This window comes from Suricata suricatta, chromosome 1 (genome assembly GCF_006229205.1).
Source record: "Suricata suricatta isolate VVHF042 chromosome 1, meerkat_22Aug2017_6uvM2_HiC, whole genome shotgun sequence".
NCBI classification, from domain to species: Eukaryota; Metazoa; Chordata; class Mammalia; order Carnivora; family Herpestidae; genus Suricata; species Suricata suricatta.
Genome location: NC_043700.1, coordinates 81,496,233 through 81,520,799, shown reverse-complemented (window position 1 = coordinate 81,520,799; position 24,567 = coordinate 81,496,233). Strand labels below are relative to the sequence as shown.

Here is a 24,567-nt window from a genome sequence, read left to right as displayed (position 1 = left end):
GGCGTGGAGTGACTGGCTATATGATCTATGTATGTCTAACTAAAAATCCCTTCCAAATGGTTTTCCAAAGTGATTATACCGTTTTACATTCCTGCCGGAGTCTTTAGGAATTCTAGTTGTCTTAAAGCCTCACCTGTCTTTTTTAATAGCTATGGCCTGTCTTTTGAATTTTAAACATCTTAATAGGTATGCAGTGGTATCTAATTGTGGTTTAAATTTGTGGTTTTCTAATGAATAGTGATGTGCCTCCTTTTATTCATTAATTCCTCTGTAATTGCAGGTTACTTTGCTGGGCATGTAGGAAAGGCAAGATTAAAATACAAAATTACACCCCCAGCAGTGTCTGGGTCACCAGAGTTTGAGCGAATATTTCGTGCACAGTAAGTAATGCTTCCCCTGCCCCTCAGGGGTCTGGGACTGCCACATCTATATGATTCTGATCGGGGGAAAGATGTGCAGAGAAGGTATCTCATTACAAACCAGTGTTCACAGCCATGTCCCTTCTCATGATGCTTGAAGCTTGAAGAATCTAGTACGTGGAGTCTCTACCCACCTAGATTATGAATTCAGAGGATGCGTTTACAGAGAAGGCGAGGATCTTAAGAAAGACTGCTATGCATTGCTAAGCATGGCAGTTTGGTTAAGGAGTCCCTTTAGTGCCCTTAGAATTCAGTAGCCCCAAGCGGGATTAGCTATGACATCAATCTTCTATCTTTATTTTTCCTTTCCACTTGAAACAGAGGTGAGTCATTACCATCTTCTGCCCATGAACCATTTCCTGAAATGCAAAATGTATAAGAATGAGAAAGCCTCCCATTTCTTACATACTTGTAGGGATTTTGATGATCTTGTCTTTTCAGATCCTTACAGAATGTCCTACCACGAACACCATGAGCTTAGCTGCTGCAGATTCTAGATCCTTTTTATTTCATCCCCCAAATAAGTGCTTTTAGAAACATTGCACATGTCACCATTTATATGTCATTCTGTTCTTTTGTTAACTGTGGGATTTTTCATCTATATCATGAGTGACGTGGGCCTATGATTTTCCTTTCTTATATGATGCTTGTCTCATTTTGATATCAAGAGTATACTAATCTCATGCAATGAGTTAGAGAATTATTTTCTCAGGGAATTTTAATAAGATTGGAAGAGTGTGTTCCTTCCAAGTTGTTAGAATTTGCCTATAAAATGATCTGAACCTGATATTTTCTTTGTGGAACAAGTTTTAACTATGGAATTTGATTTCTTTAATGATAATCGGGTTATTCAGCTTTTTATTACTTCTTGAATCATTTTGGGCAAGTCAAGATCCTTGAGCTACTGCATTGTTCTCTTGTCCATCTCTTTGCTTCAACAAGGGTTGTATAGACTATTAGGCTTGAGCATGTGGGATAAATACCACTGTTAGTAGAAGAGCTAGTTTAAAGAAGTGCAAAGACATGATTTTTTCAACAAGATTTTATTGTGGTAAGAACATGTAACATGAGATATATACCTTCTTAAAAAATTTAAATGTATAAAACATTACTGTTACTAGAGGTACAGTGCTATTCAGCGCATCTCCAGAGTCTGATCTCTTACTTGACTAAAACTTTATACCCAAGATATGAATTTCAGTAACAGTGATCAACACAATAAGAAAGTATTTCCATTTCAATTGTCTTTGAATCTTTATAATTATGTCAAGTGGAAAGAATTGGTTTGGTGCCAGGATGTCCCAACTCCGATATTTATTTTTATCAGAGTAATGCGTGTATGTAGTCTGAAAATCAAGGGAGACTGCAAGCTTGAAAGCACTAGATAACTCTCTGTGCTGCCAGTCCAGTCTCAGAGATAACCATTGGCCCCCCTCGTGACTGTACTTTTGGGATTTACTTCCATATTTCTAAACACTATGCTTTCACTGCTATTTATTGATTCACAAGTTTTAGACATTATCAATCAGCTTCCTTTTATGGAAGAATTTCATGTATTTCTACTTCCTCTTTTCTTACCTCTGCCCTCCAGTACATCACTTTGTTGAGTTAAACCAATAGCCAATGTTTATATTATTGTAATTATTGTAAGTAATTGTAAGTAATGTTCAAAGCTGAGTCCAATAATATATTATGATTTCCTCTCCTTGTGAATTGTTTTGTTTTACCTGGGATTAGTGATTGCTTCATTGTTTATTTGTTTGCTTAGTTTCATCCTCAAATCTTTAACAGAACTGAAAGTCTCCTCTTAATACATGCAAATACATTAATCTAGTAATGCCACTTGTTTTTTTTCTTGAATCATCTTTATTTGAGTCCTCCATTTTTTTTTTTTTTTGAGCACTCCATCTTTCTGCTCCCATCTGGAGGTTGCTCTTTAAACATGCTACATGCTGTCATTATGAGACATTTTGTCATCATCCTAGGAATTTCCTTTTTATTTTTCTGATTTGGATTGCCTGTTTCCTGGATCTTCTATTTTCCTATTTACTGGTTTTTCTATCATTTTGGCAGAACACACCATGTGGAAGCTTCCTGAGAGAGGGTGAATAGTTGGTCAAATTTTGAGACTTTCTACTTCTAAATATGTCTTTATTCTGCCTCAAAGTTGATTGATGGCTTGGTTAGGCATATCTTTCTGTGTTAAAAATCCTTACCATCAGAATTTTGAAAATATTCCTCTATTATTTCCTAATTTCCACTGATATTGTAGTGCTGTTCTGTGCTATTCTAATTCTTGATTTTTTTGTTTGGAAACTATGGAAGCTTTAGGATCTTCCTTTCATCCCAGTGTTCTCAGATGTTACGGTTCTGTGCTTGCTTGGAGGCATTTGTTTTCACTGTGCTGAACCCTACATGAGGCTTTTTCACAACTTGAAAACTCATGTCTTTCTGTTCTGGAATTTTCTAAAAAATATTTTTTCCCTGAATTTCCTTTACTTCATTTTCTCTGTTCTTTTATTCTTAAAATCTATATTAGTTGTGTGTTGATCCCTGGATTGGTCATCTAGTTTTCTTTTATCTTAGGTTTTTCTTCTTCTTGGACTTTCGTTCTTTCTGGGAAATTTCTTGAACTTCTGTTTACTGATTTTTTTATGTATCTTATTATGTATTTATGTATTTACTTATTTAAATCCAAGTTAGTTAACATGTAATGTAATAATAATTTCAGGAATAGGAGTTACTGATCACCACCATCACCCAGTGCTCATCCCAACAAGTGTCCTTTTAAATGCCCCTCACCCCTCTAGCCCTTCCCCCCTACCCAACACCCTGCCAGCAACCCTCAGTTTGTTCTCTGTATTTATGAATCTCTTATGGTTTGTTCCCCTCTCTGTTTTTATATTATTTTTGCTTCCCTTCCCTTATGTTCACCTATTTTGTATCTTAAATTCCACATATGAGTGAAATTATATGGTATTTGTCTCTGACTAACTTGTTTTGCTTAGCATAAACTTTAGTTCCATCCACGTTGTTGCAAATGGCAAGATTTCATTCTTTTTGATCACTGAGTAATATTCCATTGTGTATATGTACCATATCTTCTTTATCCATTCATCCACCAGTGGAAATTTGGGCTCTTTCCATACTTTAGCTGTTGTTGATAGTGCTGCTATAAACATTGGGGTACATGTGCCCCTTCAAAACAACACACTTGTATCCCTTGGATAAATGCTTAGTAGTGCAATTGCTCGGTCGTAGGGTAGTTCTATTTTTTTAATGCTTATTTATTTTTGAGAGAGAGACACAGAGCATAAGCAGGGGAGGGTCAGAGAATGAGGGCGACACAGAATCAGAGGGAGGCTCCAGGGTCTGAGTTGTCAGCACAGAGCCTGACACAGGGCTCAAACCCACGAACTGTGAGATTATGACCTTGAGCTGACGTGAGCTGCTTAACCAACTGAGCCACCCAGGCTCCCTGGTAGTTCTATTTTTAAGTTTTTGAGGAACTTACATAGTGTTTTCCAGAGTGGCTGTACCAGTTTGCATTCTCACCAGCAGTGCAAACTCCCCATCCTCGCCAACATCCATTGTTGCTGGAGTTGTTAATGTTAGCCATTCTGAGTGGTGTGAGGTGGTATCTCATTGTGGTTTTGATTTGTATTTCCTTGATGATGAGTGATGTTGAACATTTTTGCATGTGTCTGTTAGCCATCGGATGTCTTCTTTGGAGAAATGTCTATTCATGTCTTTTGTCCATTTCTTCACTGGATTTTTGGTTTTTGGGTGTTGAGTTTGATACGTTCTTTATAGGTGTTAGATACTAACCCTTTATCTGACATATCATTTGCAAATATCTTCTCCCATTCCATTGCTTGCCTTTTAGTTTTATTGATTGTTTCCTTTGTTCGGCAGAAGATTTTTATCTTGATGAGGTTCCAATAGTTCATTTTTGTTTTTGTATCCTTTGCCTCTGGAGACTTTGCTGCAGCCAAGGTCAGAGAGGTTGTTGCCTGTTTTGCCCTCTAGGGTTTTGATGACTTCCTTCCATCCATTTTGAGTTTATTTTTGTGTATGATGCAAGAAAGTGGTCCAGGTTCATTCTTCTGCATGTCACTGTCCAGTTTTCCTAACACTATTTGCTGAAGAGACTGTCTTTTTTCTATTGGATATTCTTCCTGCTTTGTCAAGATTAGTTGGTGCTGTATTTCTGGGCCCATTTCTGGGTTCTCTGTTCTGTCCCCTTGATCTATGTGTCGGTTTTTGTGCCACTATCATGCTCTCTTAATGATTACAGCTTTGTAATATAGCTTGAGGTCTGGAATTGTGATGCCTCCAACTTTGGTTGTCTTTTTTAGGATTGTTTTGGCTATTTGGGATCTTTTCTGGTTCCATACAAATTTTAGAACTGTTTATTTTAGCTCTTTGAAGAATGCTGGTGGTATTTTGATAAGGATTGCATTGACTATGTAGATTGCTTTGGGTAGTACTGACATTTTAACAATATTTGTTCTTCCAATTCATGAGCATGGAATGTTTTTCAATTTTTTTGTTTCTTCTTCAATTTCTTCATAAACTTTCTATAGTTTTCAGTGTATAGATTATTCTCCTCTCTGATTAGGTTTAATCCTAGGTATTTTATGGTTTTTGGTGCCATTCAAAATGGGATCAGTTCTTTGATTTCTTTTTGTTACTTCATTATTGATGTATAGAAATGCAACCGATTTCTGTACTTTGGTTTTATATCTTGCGACTTTGCTGAATTCACACATCAGCTCTAGCAATTTTTTTGGTGGACTCTTTTGTGTTTTCCACATACAGCATCATGTTGTCTGAGAAGAGTGAAAGTTTGACTTCCTCATTGGCAGCTTGGATGCTTTTTATTTCTTTGTGTTGTCTGATTGCATACTGATCTTTTTCAAAACTTTCAGACATAAAGTTTAATTTTTTTTTAATTTTTAAAATGTTTTATTTAGTTTTGATACAGAGAGAGACAGAGCATGAGAGGGGGAGGGGCAGAGAGAGAAGGAGACACAGAACCGGAAGCAGGCTCCAGGCTCTGAGCTAGCTGTCAGCACAGAGTCTGACGCAGGGCTCGAACCCATGAACGTGAGATCTGACCTGAGCCAAAGTCGGAGGCTTAACCAACTGAGCCACCCAGGAGCCCCTAAAGTTTAATTTCTAATAATTAATTTTTATTCCTTGATTATTCTTTAGTTGTTGCAGCTGCTACTAAATCATCCTTTTTATTTTGTTTTATGGATGGAATTGATTCTTTTATATCAGAGGATTTTAATAATAATATTTTTAAAAATTCTTTGTATCATTTCTGTGTTTTATTCTTTAAAATTTTGTTTTAAATGTTTATTTATTTCTTGAGAGAGAGAGAGAGAGAGAGAGACAGAGCATGAATGGGGAAGGGGCAGAGTGAGAGGGGGAGACATAGCATCTGAAGTAGGCTCCAGGTTCTGAGCTGTCAGCACGGAGCCCAACACAGGGCTCAAACCCACGGACCTGACCACAAAATTATGGCTTGAGCTGAAGTTGGACACTTAACTGGCTGAGCCACCCGGGTGCCCTTGTTTTTTTTTTCTTTCTTTCTTTCTTTTTCTTTTTTTTTTTTTTTTACCATTTATTTATTTTTGAAAGACAGAGACAGAGCATGAGCAGGGGAGGGACAGAGAGACAGAGAGAGAGAGACAGAGAGACAGAGAGACAGAGAGACAGAGAGGGAGAAGGAGACATAGAATCCGAAGCAGGCTCCAGGCCCTGATCTGTCAGCACAAATTCAGCATGAGGCTCTAACCCACAAACCACAAGATCATGACCTGTGCCGAATTCGGACACTCAACCAACTGAGCCACCCAGGTGCCCCATCATTTCTGTTATTTCTAGGTTCCTTCTTATTTATCTGTTTTGTCCTTTGTGTTTCAGTTTTATTTATTTTTTGCCCACTTAATATTTATTGAGCGCCTCTATATATCTGGCACTATCCAGTAGCTTGGGATGTATCAGTGAAAAAATTAGACGAAGATCCTTGCCTCTTGAAGTTTACCTTATAGCCAGAAAAGACAGAAAATAAACAATAAGGAGATAATATTACAAGAAAATAATATATTATGCAGAAGGTGGTAAGTGTTAAGAAAGAAAAGAAAAAGGAAAGCACTGTAAGGGAGCAGAGAGGTGGGTTGATGGGGGGTGAGTTGGGGGTAGGCTGCTATTTAGGGTGGTCGGTGGAGACCCCACTAAGGTGGCACTTGAGCAAAAGCTTACAAAGCAGGTAAAGGTGTTAGCCACATGAACACGCAAAGAAAACTTTCTCGACGCAGAAGGAATGACCACTAAGTGGGAATGTGCCTGGTGGGTTAGCAAAGAAGTCAGCATGGTTGAGAGAAGGAGCTGATGGAAAGTGGTAGGAGATAAAGTCGATGAATCAATTAAAGGCCATTGTAAGGACTCTGGCTTTTCTCTGAGTGAAATGGAAAGTCATTATGAAGTTTTGAGCAAAGGAGTAACATGATCTTATATTTTATTTTTAAATTATTTATTTATTTATTCTGAGAGAGAGAGAAAATGAGCAGGGGAGGGATAGAGAGAGGACAGAGGATCCAAAGCAGGCTCTATGCTGACAGTCAAGAGCCTGGTGCAGGGCTTGAACTCATGAATCCCGAGATCATGACCTGAGCTGAAGTTAACCACTTACCCGACTGAGCCACTCAGGCACCCATGACCTTATACTTTAAAATGATAACTTGGTCTGCTTTGCTGAGAACAGTCTATATGGAGGCATTCGTAGAGGCAGAAAATGTCCAGTTAGGAGGCTAACTTGAACCTGGGATGTAGCAGTAGAGGTGGTGAGACGTGGTCAGATTCTGGATATGTTCTGAGGGTAAAGCCAAGAGAATTTCCTGACATAATAAATATGGCATGTGAGAAGTGTCAAGAATGACCTTAGATTTTTGGTCTGAGTATCCTGGGAGAGATGAGAGAGACAAAAGAGAGAGACAACAGAGAGAGAAGGCAGTGGAAAGAGCAGTTTTGGGGGGAAGACCAGGAGGTTCCTTTAGACATGTGTCTGAGATATGACATATGCTACAGCTAAGGACAGGCTGTAAGCATTGTCATCCACTAAGCCACTCAGATCGTTTGTTGGTGCATCATAAACTGCCTTGCACATTGTTCACATATCTAATTAGACAAAGCAGGCAAGTGGGTATAATAAGCATGTGCATTCCAGCAGAGAGATTGAAGCTGGAAATATAAATTCAAAAATCATTGGCCATTGGCACACAAAGATGATGTAGAGCCACGAGACTGGAAGATATTTTTTTTTTTTATGTTTTAGAAGACATCTTTAAGAGAATGCATGTAGACAAAGGAGAAGGAAGAGAAGAGGATCAGGGACTGAACCAGACTTAGAGGACAAGAAGACAAGGGTCTGGCAAAGAAATCTGAGCAAAGGAGACCTTACAGCTTCGCTCAAATGTCAAGTGGTTCTCGATTGACTATCTGTGCAAATTTAATAAAGAGCATCAGAAGATGATGGGGCTCTGTGGGCATGGGTGGGGCTCAGGAGAGTGGGCGGCTTCACTAAAGGGTGACTGATTGGCAGTGGCTTTCTTTTGCAGAACTCCACATGTCAGCACTGTAGGTTATCTTTCTGGGGCCACCTGGTTTCTCTAGAGAAAACCCTTAATCCCCCTGTGGGGGAAGGCAAGGATGGGATGAGGGAGGAGGAAGGGGAAATAGGTCTCACATCTGGAAACCTGAAAGTGTGGCAGGTGGATGAAGGTAGGTTCTTCCACTATTTAGTGTGTAGAATCACGTGGTTTTCAGTACAAGATTTTATCCCCACCCCTTATTGTTCCTGGACCCCACGAGATTCTCAGATTTGGGTTCTCCAAACAACAGACCTCCCACCTCCTGAGATGGGGTAGTAGGCGTGGGGATCAGAGGTGGAGGAGAGCTAAAGCACTCATTCTAGTCTGTCAGCCAGTCCTTCCGTTTTAGCCTTTGGCCTCATGGATACCTAGTGCCCCCAGTTCCCAAGCGTCCTGGGCTCTGGGATAAGCGGTGTGTTAGGCCTCCCTGGAATCTTAGGCTTCATCTCTCTGTGCCCTGTCAGTTGAGCTGCCCTTCCTGTGAGTGCTGTCCTTCTTCAGAAATTTGCTAACGTCTCTCTTCCCCTGCTGTGACTACTCCCATTCTCCTTCTTCTTGATTTTGTATCTATTTTTTCCTCTTTCCTGGTATTTTAGTGAGGGTTCAGGAGGGAGAAGAAATAAACATAGGTTCCATCTGTCACATTTAGCAGAGAGTCCCCGTGATGTGTTCTGGACACTTCTAGAACATCCATCCTCCTGTTCGACAGAGGGAGGGTTTCTGCTCAGAGTCTTCAGCAATCAACAGCATCTAATGAGAACTTGGCAAATTTTGTTCTCATAAGATTTATTTTTTACTTATTCCTTATTTAGAAAGTGATATTCTTTTTTCACCCATAAAATTGCGTTCTCTCTAATTTAAGGGGACAACATAGTTGATTTATAGAAAGATAGTAAGTGGTATACGGAGATGTTAAAATGTTGACAGTGATGTATTAATGCTTGAAGTTTGGGAGACACTGTTCTATTTATAAAAATCATCACAGGAGGAAATTCCACATCTTCCCACTTTGTCTTCTGTCATGTGGGAACATTCCGTTGGGGAGCGTTGGGCTTCCACATGCCAAATCCTCAGGCCACTTCTGGTTCTGTTTGTTCTTATACTTTCCACATATTTGATTTCTTTCAACTTATTGCTGTCTCCCTTCTCTTCTATAGCTGGGCATCATTTCCAAATATTTCTCTTAAAATTCTGTTTATAAAAAATACATACAAACCTAATTTTCTTGTTAGAAGTGTATTGTTTGTTCTGTTTGATTAACCATGGCAGAATGAAGAAGGATTAAAAAATAATAGCTAACAACTGGGGCAGAGTGAGTGAATCTGGAGTCATAAATACCTTCAAGAGTACAGTAGTAATTGTCCTGGTTTCTCTGAATGGTGAGTGGGGATGGCCCTACTCACTTCCCTGAATTTCTTCTTAGATATTCCACAGCACTAGCCCAAGTTCTTGCTGTAGGTTCTACAGTTTAGGTAAATCAGGTCAAATCAGATTAAATTCATTGCTAGTGAAGCCATTTTGATTTTATCTGAGTAGTTAGGACAGGATCCCATGGGATAACCGGGTCATTCCCAAGCCTACTTGGCTATTCTTATCTTCAAGGGTAGGCTTCCTTGGGCTTTGCAAATCCCTGAGAGAAAATGTACTTTCTTTTCTGGCTCTTCTGGACCAAAGCACTGAGTCCTTCAGCCTCCCTTGAAAGTCTTACAATCTTGGCTATCCCAGAATTGCTGTCTTTTCCTCTACTCTTTTTTCCTGCTGCTTTTCCCTAAGTATGGCCAAGAAGCCTGGTGTTAGGGCTAATCCTGTCCCTAAGTGGAACCTGACGTCTTATAACAATCACTTCAAGGTCCCTCTCACTGCCCTGGAAGTACCTATTTCTTGTCTCAATGTCACCTCAGGTTGGATATTCGTTTGCCAAGCAGAGATGATGATTCTGGAGCCCAGGTTACCCATGTTACTGGTCCCAGGGCCTCTTCTTTAGAGTCCCCCATCCACTTGCTCTTCCCTTCCTGCAGGAGGGCCTTAGACATGACTCTCTCTAGAGTTTTGCAGTCTTTTGACAGAATATATTTTTAAAGTTGTGAACAAAGCAACTATAGTTTCAACAAGGGCCATTCCTCCTTGTTATTGCTAAGCTCAGAAAATTCTATCTGGTCTAATTTGAGTACCTTGATCCTTTTAGATTGAAGGCTTTTATAAATCTAAAAAGTAGATCCAAGTAATACCTTGATCTTGTGGCAATTTCAGAACATTCCCTCTGATTCTATTCTCACTGGAAGAGAAGAAGAGCTGCTAATGACCCCACTCTTTCTCATACAGTTGGGGATCATTATCTTCATTATCTTTCATCTTCTATATTTTGAGGCTAGGTAGTAATAATGCTTCAGCTTTTCCCCCTTCAATTATGAAAAAAATTTGGATGCTCTCTTTAGACTAAAATTTTCTATATTATTTCTAAACCTGAAGCCTACAAGTATGAGCAGTGTCCCAACAATGATTTCATTAGTGCTGGGTAAGATAGAAGAACTTCCTCTTACTTAGTTCTCTAAAAATTTTCTTTAATGTTTATTTATTTTTGAGAGACAGAGAGACAGAGTGGAGTGGGGGTAAAGCAGAGAGAGTAAGACGCAGAATCGGAAGCAGGCTCCATGCTCTGAGCCATCAGCACAGAGCCCAAGGCGGGGTTCAAACCCATGCCCTCTTATTTAGTGCTTTAAATGCATCCCTATTTGTTTAAAATGGAATTACTCATTTCCTGTTCCAGAATCAGCCTGTCACAAGTAAACCCAATCATCATGAATCTGAGTGCTCTTTAGAAACATTACTCTCGTCTTACTCTGCTAGAGCTGTAAATTTTGTTGCTGTTGTTATGGTTGCTTTTTCACTTACTTTTTATAGTCATTTTGAATTCAAATCCTGAAATTTTGAAATTAAAACTCATGACTCTAACATATGTCTAAAACCTATGGAGAAAGGAAAATTCGCAAAGAAAAATTTTCAGGTATTCTGCAACACTGGGATTATGGTAATGTGAGTCACCTACTTTTGTAACAGGTTATTGCAATAACAAGTTGTAGGTTAAATAAAAGAGAGATGGTAAACACATCTCCATTTTCTCTTACAAGTGTAGCCATCTTAGATATTTATCCACTGAATTAGAAAGGGCCAGGGACCCCCAAGGCCAGACAAGGACTCTAGATGATTCTTCATCTTCCTCCACAAACTGCCTGTATTAGTCAGCTTGGGCTGCTGTAACAAAATAACACAGATTGGGTGGCTTAAACAACACAGTTTGTTTTCTCACGCTTCTGGAGGCTGGGCGATCATGACCTTGATCTAAGATCAAGGTCCCAGCTGCTTGGATTTCTGCTGAGAGCTCTCTTCTCTCAGCTCACAGATGGCTGCCTTCTCTGGTGTCTCTTCTTATAAGGACACCAATCCTGTTAGATCAGAGTCCCACACTTCTGACCTCCTTTTAGCCTTAATGACTTCGTTACTCCACCCACAGCCACACTAGAGGTTAGACCTCCAACATACGAATTTTGAAGGACACAAAGATTCATGCCAACACCAAGTTGCTCGGCACACTTGCTGGGCGAGCCCCTGGTAGTGGGGGGACGAGGAGCAGCAGGAACTCTGCTGAGCTATGAGCCACACTCCCTCATCTGCTCATCCCTTGCTTATTAGTGGCTCTGCAGTGGTGGTTAGTTTCCTGCCCTCCTGCCATCAGTGGCGAACGTCCTCTGGTGATCCCACATGAGGGTTGCTTGGCAAGGAGCAATTTAGATAGTTACAAATCTATATAGAAAGATTAACTTCAGCACCTTTCCTCCACGAGCCTTTTCTGAGCATATTAACCTGTTGCTCTGACCCTCTGCCAGGGTAATAATTGAAAAGACTTTGCAGGGTCACAAGGCAGCAGACCGGGGCTGGGTCATCTGTTAATAGCGCGAGCCGTTCATGGCGGGGTGCAGCTCCCGGCTTCAGACTGAGTCACCCAAACAGAAAGAGAAAGAAAAATGAGCAAACAAAAACTTGAAAGCGGAAAACCTCCTAAGAAGTCTGCTTTAAGTTGCTTCGTCTGTTTTTATTTTTTTTAAAAGATGTCATAGCATTAGAAGTGTACTATAGTTAACGAAGGTTTTTCCTTTCAGCGCATGGTTTGGATTTTCTATGAACAAGATTGCAAGTCATGGTGTCCTGTTGTGCGCTTAAATCTACCAAAATAGCAGAGATATTCACAAGCATTTTAGGTCAGAGGTCTCCCAAATTACATGTACATGCTGAGGGTGAACTAAGTAATCTGCTGTGAGTGTGACTAAATTTTGGAGCTTCTATTTAGATTTGCTCTTAAAACCTCATTGTTTAATTTCTATGTGTGTGTTTTGTAGTGTATATGATACACTTTTCCAGTTGATTGTATTTGCCTTGTTAAATGGATCAACTCTATAATCCCAGTGGTTTAACATGATGGACGTCTACATTCTGGTCATGTAGTGTCCTGTGTGAGTCGTCCTGATTGAGTGGCCCTCCCTATGGTCAATTCGAGGCCTAAGCTCTGTCCATCTCAGGGGTCTGTCCCCACCCACGTCCTCAGAGTTCTCTCTCCACCCAACTAGGTGTGGGGGAAGGGAGCTGGGCACCCAAGCTTCTTGACCATTTGGCTCAGAAGGGACGCATTTCACTCTCTCTTTCCATTGGCAAGAAGTAGCCCCGCCCAAATCCCAGGAGGCCGGGCAGCACCTAACTTCATACTATCTTTGTTGTACAGTCGGACTTTTTAAAAAATATATGGGGTTATGCAACCACAAGAACTATACAATCAAAAACAACCGGAGACTAGCATTTTAGAACTGCTAGATTTGGCTGTCTGGCCAAAATGTGATTCCTTTTTCCAAAATGAGCTGGGCTTAGCAGCACACTTAATGACTGAGACGGGGTCAAATGGTGCTTAGTTTGGGACTGCCCTGGCTACTGCCAGCCCTCGGGTCTAAGTGGGACCTTGTGGCGGCTACATGTCCTGAGCTCCAGGATCCCTTGGAGTTGGGTTGGGGATGATCCACGAGGGATTCCAGCAGCCTGAATTATTCGATCTCCACAGGTTCCTTCAGGTCATTCTTTAGGGGGAATAGCTCTTTTCAGTTTGCCTGGGGCTTTCCTGGTTTTAGCCTTCCAAGTGCTGTGTCCCAGGGCACTCTCCGTTCTTGGCAGACCAAGACAACTTCTGGGGACTGGCTTGGTTATAAAGTTCAAAGTCCCATGTTCTCAAAATCTGCTCAGTCTGGGGCAAACTAGGATGATTCATCACCCTAATGTCTTTCTAGCTGCCTCTCTCTCTTATTGTCCCTGGGTCAAATTTGAGGCACCTGGTGACACTTATCCCAAAGGAGAAGCTTCTCCCTAATCATTTTATGGTAAGTTTAAATATCAAAAGAACACAAGATTACTGAGCAAAGAGGGCTCTCACCAGGGAATGGGTAGATAGACTTGCTTCCCTCGGTGTGGACATGCAGGAACAGGGACAGTCCATCAGTGCTCATAATCAGCTAGACCCTCTCCTCCCACATAAAGGGAAATGGACACAGCGGCTGCCAGCTGTTTTCTGGCCCATTTGGAGATTTTTTCCTGAGGATCTCCTACAGTAAGAGGACAGACTCTATCTGCCTTCATGTCCAGAGGATTCCAGAAATTATTCTTATTTTGGTTTTCTTGTCAACGTAACTGTAATAAGTCACTGATAGGATTGTTAAGAACAGATTTTCAGGGTTTGGTCCCCTTGAGTTAAACAATGTTTGTGGACAACTCACTGTGAACAGCTGTCTTGGGACGTATCCAGGCATGAGACACTTGACTGCGGGGGCAGAAAGACAGAGTTGCCTGCTGGAGGAGGGGTGGAAGGGGTCCTAATGAGCAGAGAGAATGGGATGCAAGGTATTTCAAGGCCAAGTAATACCTGGTCTTCACAGCAGGCAGCTGCAGAGAAGACCATCCGCAAATAGCAGGGCCCCAGGGCTAGCCATCAGAGAATTATTTTCAATCTGTTAGATGATATTAAGAAATGAACAAAGCCTCATTTCACAGGGACCAGGGCTTAAGGCAGGTCAGCAAAAGGGTGGGGGTGGGGGTGAAGGAGAATGAGCACAGCTAAGACCCGAGGTCTTAGACTAACAATGACTAACTGCTCCTAGGGGACAAAGGGACTCTTGGGTGCTGAACTGCCCAAATAGTCCAGGCTCTGCCCTCAAGGAGCATAAATGTCATTACATTTACACCGTTGCTTGAATCTCAATGGCTTCTAATCACCCCTGTTCACCCAGGAACTCAGCACCTTCTCCCCCTATCCTCTGGGTTATCTGCTCCCCTTATCTTTCGGGTTACTTCCTAACCCCAGGGGGATGTGCACAGGGACAGGGACGCAGCCCCTGCTGGTAGGCATTTTAGAGAGGGATTGTGCCACTGTCCTGCTGGAATCCTCCCCGAAATCCGGTGGATGCAAGCCCCATTAGCTTTCAGAGCTAAGTGTTTTGGGGACCCAGCCCTCAAGTGGAAGTCTTAAAAGTCAGAGTGCTCTATGTGTGGTCCTCCGCAGAAGCTAGGAGTCAAGGACTCCCCCTTGGTGATATGGCGCTGTGCTGGGGGTGGGGTTTCTGGCGGAAGTGTGTCTCTGTCTTTCCTACCTATTTCACTGTGGGTATTTTCTCCTTGCCTGCATGGTAGGTTTCACAGCCACAGCTGGTTTCAGGATCTCTTTCAGAGGGAATTGCTCTGTGTGGCTGTGCGATCAGCATATCCATGGGAGGTGGGAAGCTCAGGAGCCACCTATGTCGCCATCTTGGTAGCAAAAGCAAAACAACAACCTAGCCACTCATGGTGACCTCAGCTAGAAGATGCAGGTCTTTAAGAGCTGGTATCAACTATTTCTAGGTCAATTGCCTCATAACTTTAAATACTCAAACTTTAAGGAACAATGTGTTATCATTTCTAATTCTGTTTAATTATGCTGCTTCCATCAGGATCAACACGAGACCTCATTACGAATTACATTAAAGTTCCTCCTGGTTGTGATATTGTCAGCAAGGAGCACAGCCAACCTAACCAAGATCACTTGAAGGCGTAGCATGGATAGGATGAATATAATTCATCTTTCCCTTTGCTAGATGCAGATGAATTAGAGTTCCCAGAGAACGATTCCTTTTTGCTTAAAATAGTATCAAAATTTACATCCACCTCTTCTATGAATAGAGGCAATTTGACTTGACATTAGGACGAGCTTTGGAATCAGGAGATGACATAGTTCCTTTGACTCTCTGTAAGGTATCAGTCAACTTGTGCTCTCAGGACTTAGTTTGGTCTTCCATGAAATGGGACTGGAAAAATACTCATTGACTTCAGAAGATTTTCCAGAAATTATTTAAAACCATTAAAAAATTTTTTTTTAATGTTTTATTTATTTTTGAGAGAGAGAGAGAGAGAGAGAGAGAGCGAGCGAGCTTGAGCAGGGGAGGGTCAGAGAGAGGAGGAGTCACAGGACCTGAAGACATGCTCCAGGCTCTGAGCTAGCAGTCAGCACAGAGTCTGACGCGGGGCTCAAACCCACAAACCATGAGATCATGACCTGAGTCGAAGTCCGACACCCAACCGACTGAGCCACCCAGGCGCCCCTAAAACCATTTTTTAACTGCTGAGTAACTCAGCAGGAATTTTGGGGAGAAATCTGATTAACATAAATTGCATTATTTTCTGGGTTCTTTAGATAAGATACAGAATGAATTTTAGCCTTAGAATCAGGACCATCTCAAGGTCTGTCTTTTGGAAAAAACTAGAACTCCTTACTCCTGGTGGCATACCTGTAAGAGAGTGATTCTCAGCCCTGATCTGAGATTTAAACAATGTTTCAGTCTTACCTTGGAAGATTCATTTTACGTGAAAAGACATCTAAGCTTTTCATGTAATTCTTACATATTTTGATAAGAAGAGATTAGACATTCACCTCCAGATGAAAGCTTAATGCTTTGCTTTGCTTTGTATAGTTTTCTCATAATATAACCCGTGTCTTTATTTTTTCCTGCAGACAAAACTGTGTGGAGTTTTACCCCATATTTCTGATTACATTGTGGATGGCTGGATGGTATTTCAATCAAGGTAATTTTGGAATACGGTCAACTGTGTTCTAATGACGACTGTGATTTGTAGAACCATTAGGGAACAGACATAGGACCATACATCTTCTGATACTAGAAACTGTTTTAAACAAAATAAGCCAGGTCTGTTTGTATCAAAGAGCACTTATTCTAAAGATAAGTTAATTTGGGGGCGCCGGGGTGGCTTAGTCGGCTAAGCGTCTGACTTCGGCTCAGATCATGATCTCATGGTTTGTGAGTTCGAGCCCCGCATCAGGCTCTGTGCTGACAGCTCAGAGCCTGGAGCCTACTTTGGATTCTGTGTCTCTGTCTCTCTCTGCCCCTCCCCTGTTCACACTTTGTCTCTCTTCATTTCAATTTAATTCAGTAATTAAAAAAAAGTTGAAACAAACTATATGCTGGGGACTCCCAGATGAAAACAACAGGAGTTTTGTCTTCAACTCTGATTCCTTAATTCTAGTTTACCTGCAACAATTCACCCTAATTATTATAGCTATTACCGATTGAGCTCTTACTATGTGCTGGGAACTGTTTTAAATTAAAAAATAATTTTAATGTATTTTTATTTATTTATTTATTTATTTGAGAGAGAGTGGAGGGAGAGAGAGAGGTCGAGAGAAGAAATCTTAGCAGGCTCCATGCCCAGTGCAGAGTCCAATGTGGGGTTTGATCTCACGATCCTGAGATCAGAACAGGAGCCAAAATCAAGAGTCAGATGCTTAACCAGCTGAGCTACTCGGGGACTCCTGTTTTAAATTTGTATACGTATTCTACTTTACAGACGAGGAAACTGAGGCACAGATAATGTGCCCAGCTTACCATTTATCAATGTAGGAGAAGATTGGCTTTCAAGTACAGACAGGGTCTATTAGAGGTTTCCCAATACGCCAGGTGTATTTTCTTGAGTTCACGAGGATGTCGTGCTCTTGTAAGTAGCAACTCTACAGACATCCACTTCCTGCGTGGCCTCGGATATCCCTGGCGAGCTGAAGGCTTAACTCAAACTCTGCCCGTTTCTTTATTAGTCGGAGAAACCCAGTCTCTTTTGCTTTCTTATTGCCTCATTTGGGTCTGACACTTGATTGCTGAGATTTCAATAAACCCAAGTCTGGTTGCTTTCAAAGGCAACACCATCATTGTCTTCTTACACTTTTTACTGTCAACTGAGCAACTTCAAATAAAATGTCCTCTAGAGGAGGATTTCTTAACTTTATTCCTACTCACATTCTTGGCCCCTCAGGGCATGAATGAAGGCAGTTGTCCCTGTCAGATAAGACTGCCCTAGCAACTAATAGGAAAGGTGCTAAGTCTCTGCTACTTGACCCTTTGGGTCTCACTGAAATGGGCTGAATGAGGCCCCCCCGTCAGAAAAGGGTTTTCTGTCATAATTTTCTTTTCGTTCTCTTTCATGAAAAGTTAAGTTGCCTATTAATTGCCCTAAATAGTTCTCATTGGCTTCGTGGGCGTCAAGTCATTAGATGGGGGGCTTACCTGTAGCCTGCTCAGGCTCTCTCCACTTCCTCCCTCACATGCCACGCGGCCCTCTCTCTTCAGCTCTTTGCTTGGCTCCCTCCTTCCTACCCACAGCCCCCACGTACACATCCCCCCTTCAGGGAGGCCTTCCCTGACCCCTTTCTATAGGTGACCTCCTCTGCCCCCCTTTCCCTCCCCCACACTGTCCCATCCATCCTACTTCATTTCCTTCTCGATGCTTTCAAGTCTGTGGTGTTCTAACTTTTTTCCTTGTTGTCTGTCTGCTGATAAACTCCATAAAGGTAGGAAGCTTGTATCCATTTTACTGCTCACCTCGATCCTTAGAATAATACCTGGTATAGCGTTGAAACTAAAGAAAATGTTTGTGATCTAATAGTCAATCTTATCCAGGATATCAGAGCTCACAGATAGACTCCACGTGTGTAAGAGGGCTCTGGCGATTTGCATCCATTGGGTGCTGAGGAAGAGAGTGAGGGTCCCTGACTGTAGGGGAGATAGTGATATTTTCTGTTAGACCAGATGATAGATCATGCCACACTTAACATCTCTTTCAGGTAAAATTGATATACTGTGTGGTGAAATGCACAAATCCTACGTGTATCATTCAATGAGTTTTAACACGTGTATAACCATCAAGATGCGGGACGTGACAACCACCCGGAAAGTTTTATGCTCCCCCTCATCAGGCACTTTCAGACAAACACTGTTCTGGGGTCTTTCCTCATAGTTTAGTTTCGTTCATCCTCGAACTTTACGTAATTGGAATCATACAAGTGCAGTGCTTCATTCACTGAGCAGTATGTTGAGACTCACCATTTTGTTGGAAGTATCTGTGTCTTTTCACTGCTGAGTGGTATTCCGTAGTACGATCATCTCCATGTGGTTCTCCGTTCCACTGTTGGTAGGTGTCTGGGTTCTTTCCAAATTTAGGCTATTATGAATAAAGCTGCAATGAGCCTTCTGTATAAGTCTTTTTATGGAAATGTGCTTTCATTTCATTTGGGTAAATATATAGGAATGGAATTGCAGGATGAAAAGCATATTTAGCTTCATAAGTAACTGCCAGACCTTTTCCCAAAGCGGCTGTACTCCCACCAATAATGTGTGGGGATTCCAGTATCACCAACATTTTGTGGTGTTGTGTTGTTTAAATTTTAGCCATTCTAGTGGGTATGCAGTGGTGTCATTTAATTGTGGGTTTTTTGTTTTTGCTTTTAAATTTTTTAAATGTTTATCTATTTTTGAGAGAGATAGAGCATGAGCAAGGGAGGGGCAGAGAGAGAGGGAGACACAGAATCCGAAGCAGGTTCTGGGTTCCAAGCTGTCAGCATACAGTCCGATGCAAAGCCAAAGCCAAAGTCAGACACTTAAATGACTAAGCTGCCCACATGCGCTTCTATTTGTGGTTTTAAGAAGTAGGTTGCTGATATTGGATGATGTTGAACACTGGAAAAACTCGCATGTGCTTATTGGTACATTTGTTTATCTTCCTGTATGAATTGTCTATTCAGATATTTTGCCCATTAAAAAAATTAATTTGTTTTCCTTTCATGATTGAATTGTCAGAGACCTGTACATATCTTGGATTCATACACATTTGTGAGGTTTTTTTTCCTTCAGTTTTCATACTGCATTTTGAGAGCCTGTATCATCTCTATTTTTTCTCTATAGTTTTTGCTACCTGTCTAGGTCTGGTGTACATATATGCCCGTCACCACTATTTCTGGGGATATTCAGAAGCAATTAAAAAAAGGTAAGCAGAACCTAAGGATTGGGGGTTTAAGCAGAAGTCGCAGGATGGAGCTTGAATTAGCCTCCTGTTCCTGAGAGAATTAGCAGCCCTGACGGTTGTGTTTGCGAAAGTCCCTTGTGCTGCTCGGGACCGTTTGCACCAGGCCGCGTGCTACTGGGTGCGTGGCAGGAACATCAAGTACACACTGTGCACTGAATGTGCGCTTGTGGCCGCCACACTTAAAATTTTTAAAATTTTCTTTTAATGCTGATTTATTTTTGAGAGAGAGAGAGAGAGAGACAGAGAGAGAGAGAGAGAGACAGAGAGCAGGTGGGGGAGGGACAGAGAGAGAGGAAGACACAGAATCTGAAGCAGGCTCCAGGCTCTGAGCTGTCAGCACAGAGCCAACGCGGGGCTTGACCCCACAAGCTGCGAGACCATGACCTGAGCCAAAGTCGAATGCTTAACTGACTGAGCCACTGTGGCGTCTCAAGCCACCACAGTTTAAATCCTTGCAAAAATTGTGCACTATCTCCAAAAAGTTGCAAAGGAAATAATCTGGCCCGGTCTTGATAGTCCTTTGAATGTTCAAAGGAGCCATTTAACCTCCATGCCTGGACATCCCCTTTAATTTATGCAGTGAATCAAAATTTTCAAACGGCAAAGACATGGAAGTTCTGGGCGGTGTCCACATTGCCTCCTTTCCTCACTGTAACTCCTTATTGCCTCTCTGCCTCCTGTCCACCCTGCAGGGTCATCGGGTTCCGGCTGAGTCTGGGGGTTCTGGCCTTGCTAACAGTCCTGGGCGCCTTGGGGATTGCAAACAGCTTTCTGGATGAATACCTGGACCTCAATGTCGCCAAGAAACTGAGACACTTCTAATGTTCCCCCCTCCCTTTGCCCAAATGCTTGCAGAAGGTGTTTCCACCCCGAAAGTTATATGGGACCACTTAATTTTTAAAAAGTCTTTCTTTTGTTTTCCTTGAAATGGCTTTGTAGGAACATACCCGTTAGAGAACACGTTGCCTGTTTAAGAAGCGCAGTCTGCTCCCGCAGCGTGTCCCCGCGTCGTCAGTGCCTGCGCGCAGAGCCCGGGTTTGGGATGTGTGCACTCAAGTCATGACCGACAGGGCAGAGAGCAGCCTACCACGTGCTGGGCTTTCTTGGGGCCACCGCCATCACCTGCCTCTGAAACTACCTCTCTCTCTCTTTTAATGTTTGTCTTATTTTTGAGAGAGAGAAAAAGCGTACAAGTGGGGAAGGGGCAGATAGAGAGGGAACTGTTATGGTGCTGAATCCACAAATGGACTTCAGTATGTTCCTTTCAAAGCTGGCTTTCTTCTCTTCCCTTTGCTGTATCTCTTGGGGTGCAAATTTAGAAAATTTTAGTTGTGCGGTTGAATTGAAAGGACCGGGAATGATTGATCTCCACTGTTAATGGTATCAAGAATTTTGAGACAAGAACTGCAGTTAATCAATTAAAACCGAGGCATAAGAATATCTGTTTAATTAAGGCTGGTGATCCCGTGACAACACTGAAATAAACTACACTTGGGATTGATTCAGATAATGGTCTTTTATTTGTTTTCTTTTCTTTAAAAGTGGTATGTCAACATCACTTCATTTCTACATTTCAGAGTTCTGTACATAATTCTTAAAAGGAAATAAGCAATGCTCAATGTACAAAGTAAAAACAGAAAACTAGAAAAATCTGAATAAAATGGAGCAAGTTGCCGTAGGTCGTACAGTACAAATTAGTCATTAGATGTCATCTGAAGTGCGATACCACTGCTGTGATGATGAGTTAAGGAATGAAATAAAAATACTCTATTTTAAACAAACAGTATATATATATTTATATGTATATTTTTTTACAGATAGTAGACCCAGTGATATCTGCAGTATTGTAAAAACTTATTTACAAATAACTTTTTTAGACATTACATATACATCAGCACCGTAGGAAAAACAAAAACAAAAACAAAAACAAAAGGACCTTAATAAAATCTACGTCTCTATTTAGTTGGTCCCAGTACTAAGCATTTGGAGGAAGCTTTTCAAAGATAACGGAGGCCCCCCTTCTCTCCATCAGCCACCTCCAGTTTCTCATCGTTGCTTAGATATTTGTTTCCTGTACCTTTCAGAAAAAGGTAATTATGTTTTCTGTCTTGTTTGTTTACTTTGTCTGTTTGTTTTTGGTTTTTATCTGTTTCCACTCAAGAATTCCCCTGGTGGTGTCCCCTCCCCCGGCAAGGAGCTTACGGTCACCTGCCACCACCTCTTCGTGGGTGGGAAGGGGGGGGTATGGCCCCTGTCCGGCTCTCCATCCTGCCCCTTGCTCAGGCGATCTACCACCTCGGGACGTGGCGAGCAACCAAGGGCAGTATTTGCCTGCCTGCCGAGTCTCTATCCTTGGCCCCCAGCTTCCCATTCGAGCCCCCTTCGCAGGAGCCCCCTCTGAGTCCAGCCAGTCCAGCCCCCGACGGCCCGGGCCCACGCGTGGGGCAGCGAGGTGTGTGTGCGCGTGCGGAGCGGGCGGGTGGTGGGCGAGAGGCACACGCCGCTCTTACTTGGACAGTAATCATGCCACATGGCCTCTGAAACGGGACAGTGGGAACAGCGGCAAGGACTGAAGAGACAAGCCTTCTGGTAAGAGGCAGAGTCTCATCCCTTCCAACAGACTCCGCTTAGGGCAGATTGGAGTGATTTACAAAGAGGAAGGCTGTACAGGACATTCCAAGTGGATTCCTTTGCCCATGTGGAAGGAATTCTACTATCTTCCTTCTTTTTATCATCAAAATGCATATGGTGGGGAAACTGAATTTTCAGTTCCTCGTCTCTCAGTGTTTTAGATTTGTCTTTCCAGTAAGTAGGATTAAAGGCAAGGCCAGTTTGAGAGCAAAGCCTCCAGGGTTTTGGTGGCTCCCAAGTCAGGGACCTTTGGGCCATTCCTCCCAGGGTGTCCCAGAAGTATCAGGTGTGACTCCTATAAAACCACCGTCGAACATCAGAGGGGCCTGCTCAGTTCCGGGCAGAGAATATCCACTCGACTACATGTCAGAGAAAGAAAACTCCAGTGTTGCCTTTGCGTTTCAGGCATGGTCTATGTTCTTGCATTTATTTTGATTCTGCCCAGGCCCCCTAAAGACAAAAGCTTCATTTATTCTTGAATAGTCTGCAAGGAAAAGCAAAGGGCAGGATGGGGTGGAGGCCAGAAGGAACAAGGCCAGAGAGGGGCGTGGGGAAAGACGGCCGCACTGGCAGACACAGCATCCAGTCGGGGTCTCCCCACCCCGTGGCCAGCAGAAGTAGATGTGAACTGCCTGGGTGTATCAGCATCGAACCGAGGCCCCAGGAGGCTCCAGCCCAACTGCCCCGAGTGACGGCCACCACGGTCACCAGCAGAGGGCTGCCTCCCCCAGGACTGCCGGACAGACCCTGCTCCGGGCTCATTTGGCTTTCCTTGAGAGGCAGCTAACAGCAACGCCTCTAAAATTCCTGAGGGTCATCACGGGGCAGCAGACAGGCTTGTGAGATCCTTTGTCGTCTCCTTGTGACATCTCACTGTTCTTCGTGTCTACCCTCCAAACACAGTAGCATGTCTTGACGCCTGACAGCTCTTTCCAGCCAGAGTTCAGCGCACTTCTGACCTGTGCTCTCGGCCTGTGCCACCATCCAGCAGCCTCTGTAGGACTCTCCCCGGCCCCGGGCTCTGCGGGCTCCGCGGTCTCCGGAGCTGGGCCAGGAGGGGCTGACGGGCACCCCACCCCAGGCAGCAGGGTGTCGGGCTGGAGCAGCTCTCCCTGGGCCGGGCGGTCACAGGGAGCGCCGGGCAGAGGGGCGTCACGTCTGTATTCCCCACCCGCCTCCAGTGGGTCTCCCTCTCTTGCAGCAGGGACCTGCATGGCGTGTTGTCTTGATTGCTGTGTGAAAATCAGGTGAAACGAGGCCCAGCGGGGCTGTGGATCGGCACCTGGATCTTTCACCATGAGCCAGCTGCAGTTTTGCTCAGTTTCCGTGGGTCAAAAATACGAGAAACAGGGATGGCTCAACATCCTGTTTCTCTTTCACGTTTTAGGCTCTCAGCACTAGCATTGTGGCTCTTGGGGCGCCTCTTGACTAGGGGTTCCCAAACAACTCATCGAGCTCCTGCATCCACTCATCCCCTGGCCCACCTTTGATGATGGAGTCCACGAGGTCCGCACTGTCCGAGAGGCCAGGGAAGGAGGCCCCCGAGGCCTCGGCGCTGTAACTGTATGATATGTCCTGAGGGGGGTTCCTCTCATAGGCCTGGCTCTGGCCACTCGGGGCAAAGCTGCCGCTGGGCATCTGCTGCTGTGCGGGGGGCTGGCTGAACGCCGGCATGCCAGGCACCCCCTGGCTTAGGCCAGACATGACCATCGGCCTGGCCTGGCCGCTGCCTTGCTGCCCGGGGAGCGCTGGCATCATCTGCCGACCCATGGCAGCTGGATTGAGGGTTCTCACGGTGCCCGTGTTGGCATCCACAACCTGGCCCAGTCCCTGCGGGAAGTGCTGCTTGGGCAGCCTCGGCTGGCCAGCCTGAAGTGGGTAGCTCACACCGTTGTTGAACGAGCCCAGTTCTCCACTAGTCCTCCCAGGCATCCCCTGTAAGCGGCTCTGTGGCCAGCTCTGCGTTCCCTGCTGGACGGCGCCCATGAGCCCCTGCAGCCTCGGCGGGCCCTGGGGCCTCGGCAGGGCTTGGCTCACCGGCCCCTTCATCTGCTGGTGCTGCTGGGTGATGGCCGAGTTCACCAGCATGCTCTGACCAAAACCACTCACCATGCCAACCCCCTGCCCAGAGGTGGGCTGCCTGGGCCCCTGGGTTTGGCTGTGTGCGATGCTCATGCCACTTTGGTTTGGGTGCTGCAACATTTGGGTCATTCCTGGGCTCATACTGTACATTCCTGGTTGGCTGGTAGGTGTGTTGCCATAAGGGGCCAGTCCCATCTCCGACTGGGCTGCTGCCGTGGCCATTGTCCCTGGGTTCTGGGAGGGGCCCATTCCCATCATGCCTGCGTTCTGTGCCATCAACCGCGATGTTCGAATGCTCTGGAGGGCGGCTTGGCTTCTCACGGCTGCTATATCCTGGGGAGAAC

The 24,567-nt window shown here is 43.6% G+C and overlaps 2 protein-coding genes across 4 annotated transcripts in view; one reads left to right on the top strand and one right to left on the bottom strand.

Annotated features, from left to right (window-relative positions):
• The window catches only part of MGST2 (microsomal glutathione S-transferase 2), a 26,679-nt gene extending 5,659 nt beyond the window's left edge, over window positions 1-21,020 (top strand). For both annotated transcript variants that reach the window (XM_029940819.1, XM_029940817.1), the window contains 4 exons: window positions 281-380; window positions 16,155-16,225; window positions 19,390-19,471; window positions 20,203-21,020. In XM_029940819.1, coding sequence (XP_029796679.1) covers window positions 281-380; window positions 16,155-16,225; window positions 19,390-19,471; window positions 20,203-20,332 — 383 coding nt within the window. In that variant the 3' untranslated portion in view covers window positions 20,333-21,020. The remainder of the gene's footprint in view (window positions 1-280; window positions 381-16,154; window positions 16,226-19,389; window positions 19,472-20,202) is intronic.
• The window catches only part of MAML3 (mastermind like transcriptional coactivator 3), a 404,763-nt gene continuing 401,203 nt past the window's right edge, over window positions 21,008-24,567 (bottom strand). For both annotated transcript variants that reach the window (XM_029940811.1, XM_029940814.1), the window contains exon 5: window positions 21,008-24,567. In XM_029940811.1, the coding sequence (XP_029796671.1) occupies window positions 23,570-24,567 (998 nt within the window). In that variant the 3' untranslated portion in view covers window positions 21,008-23,569.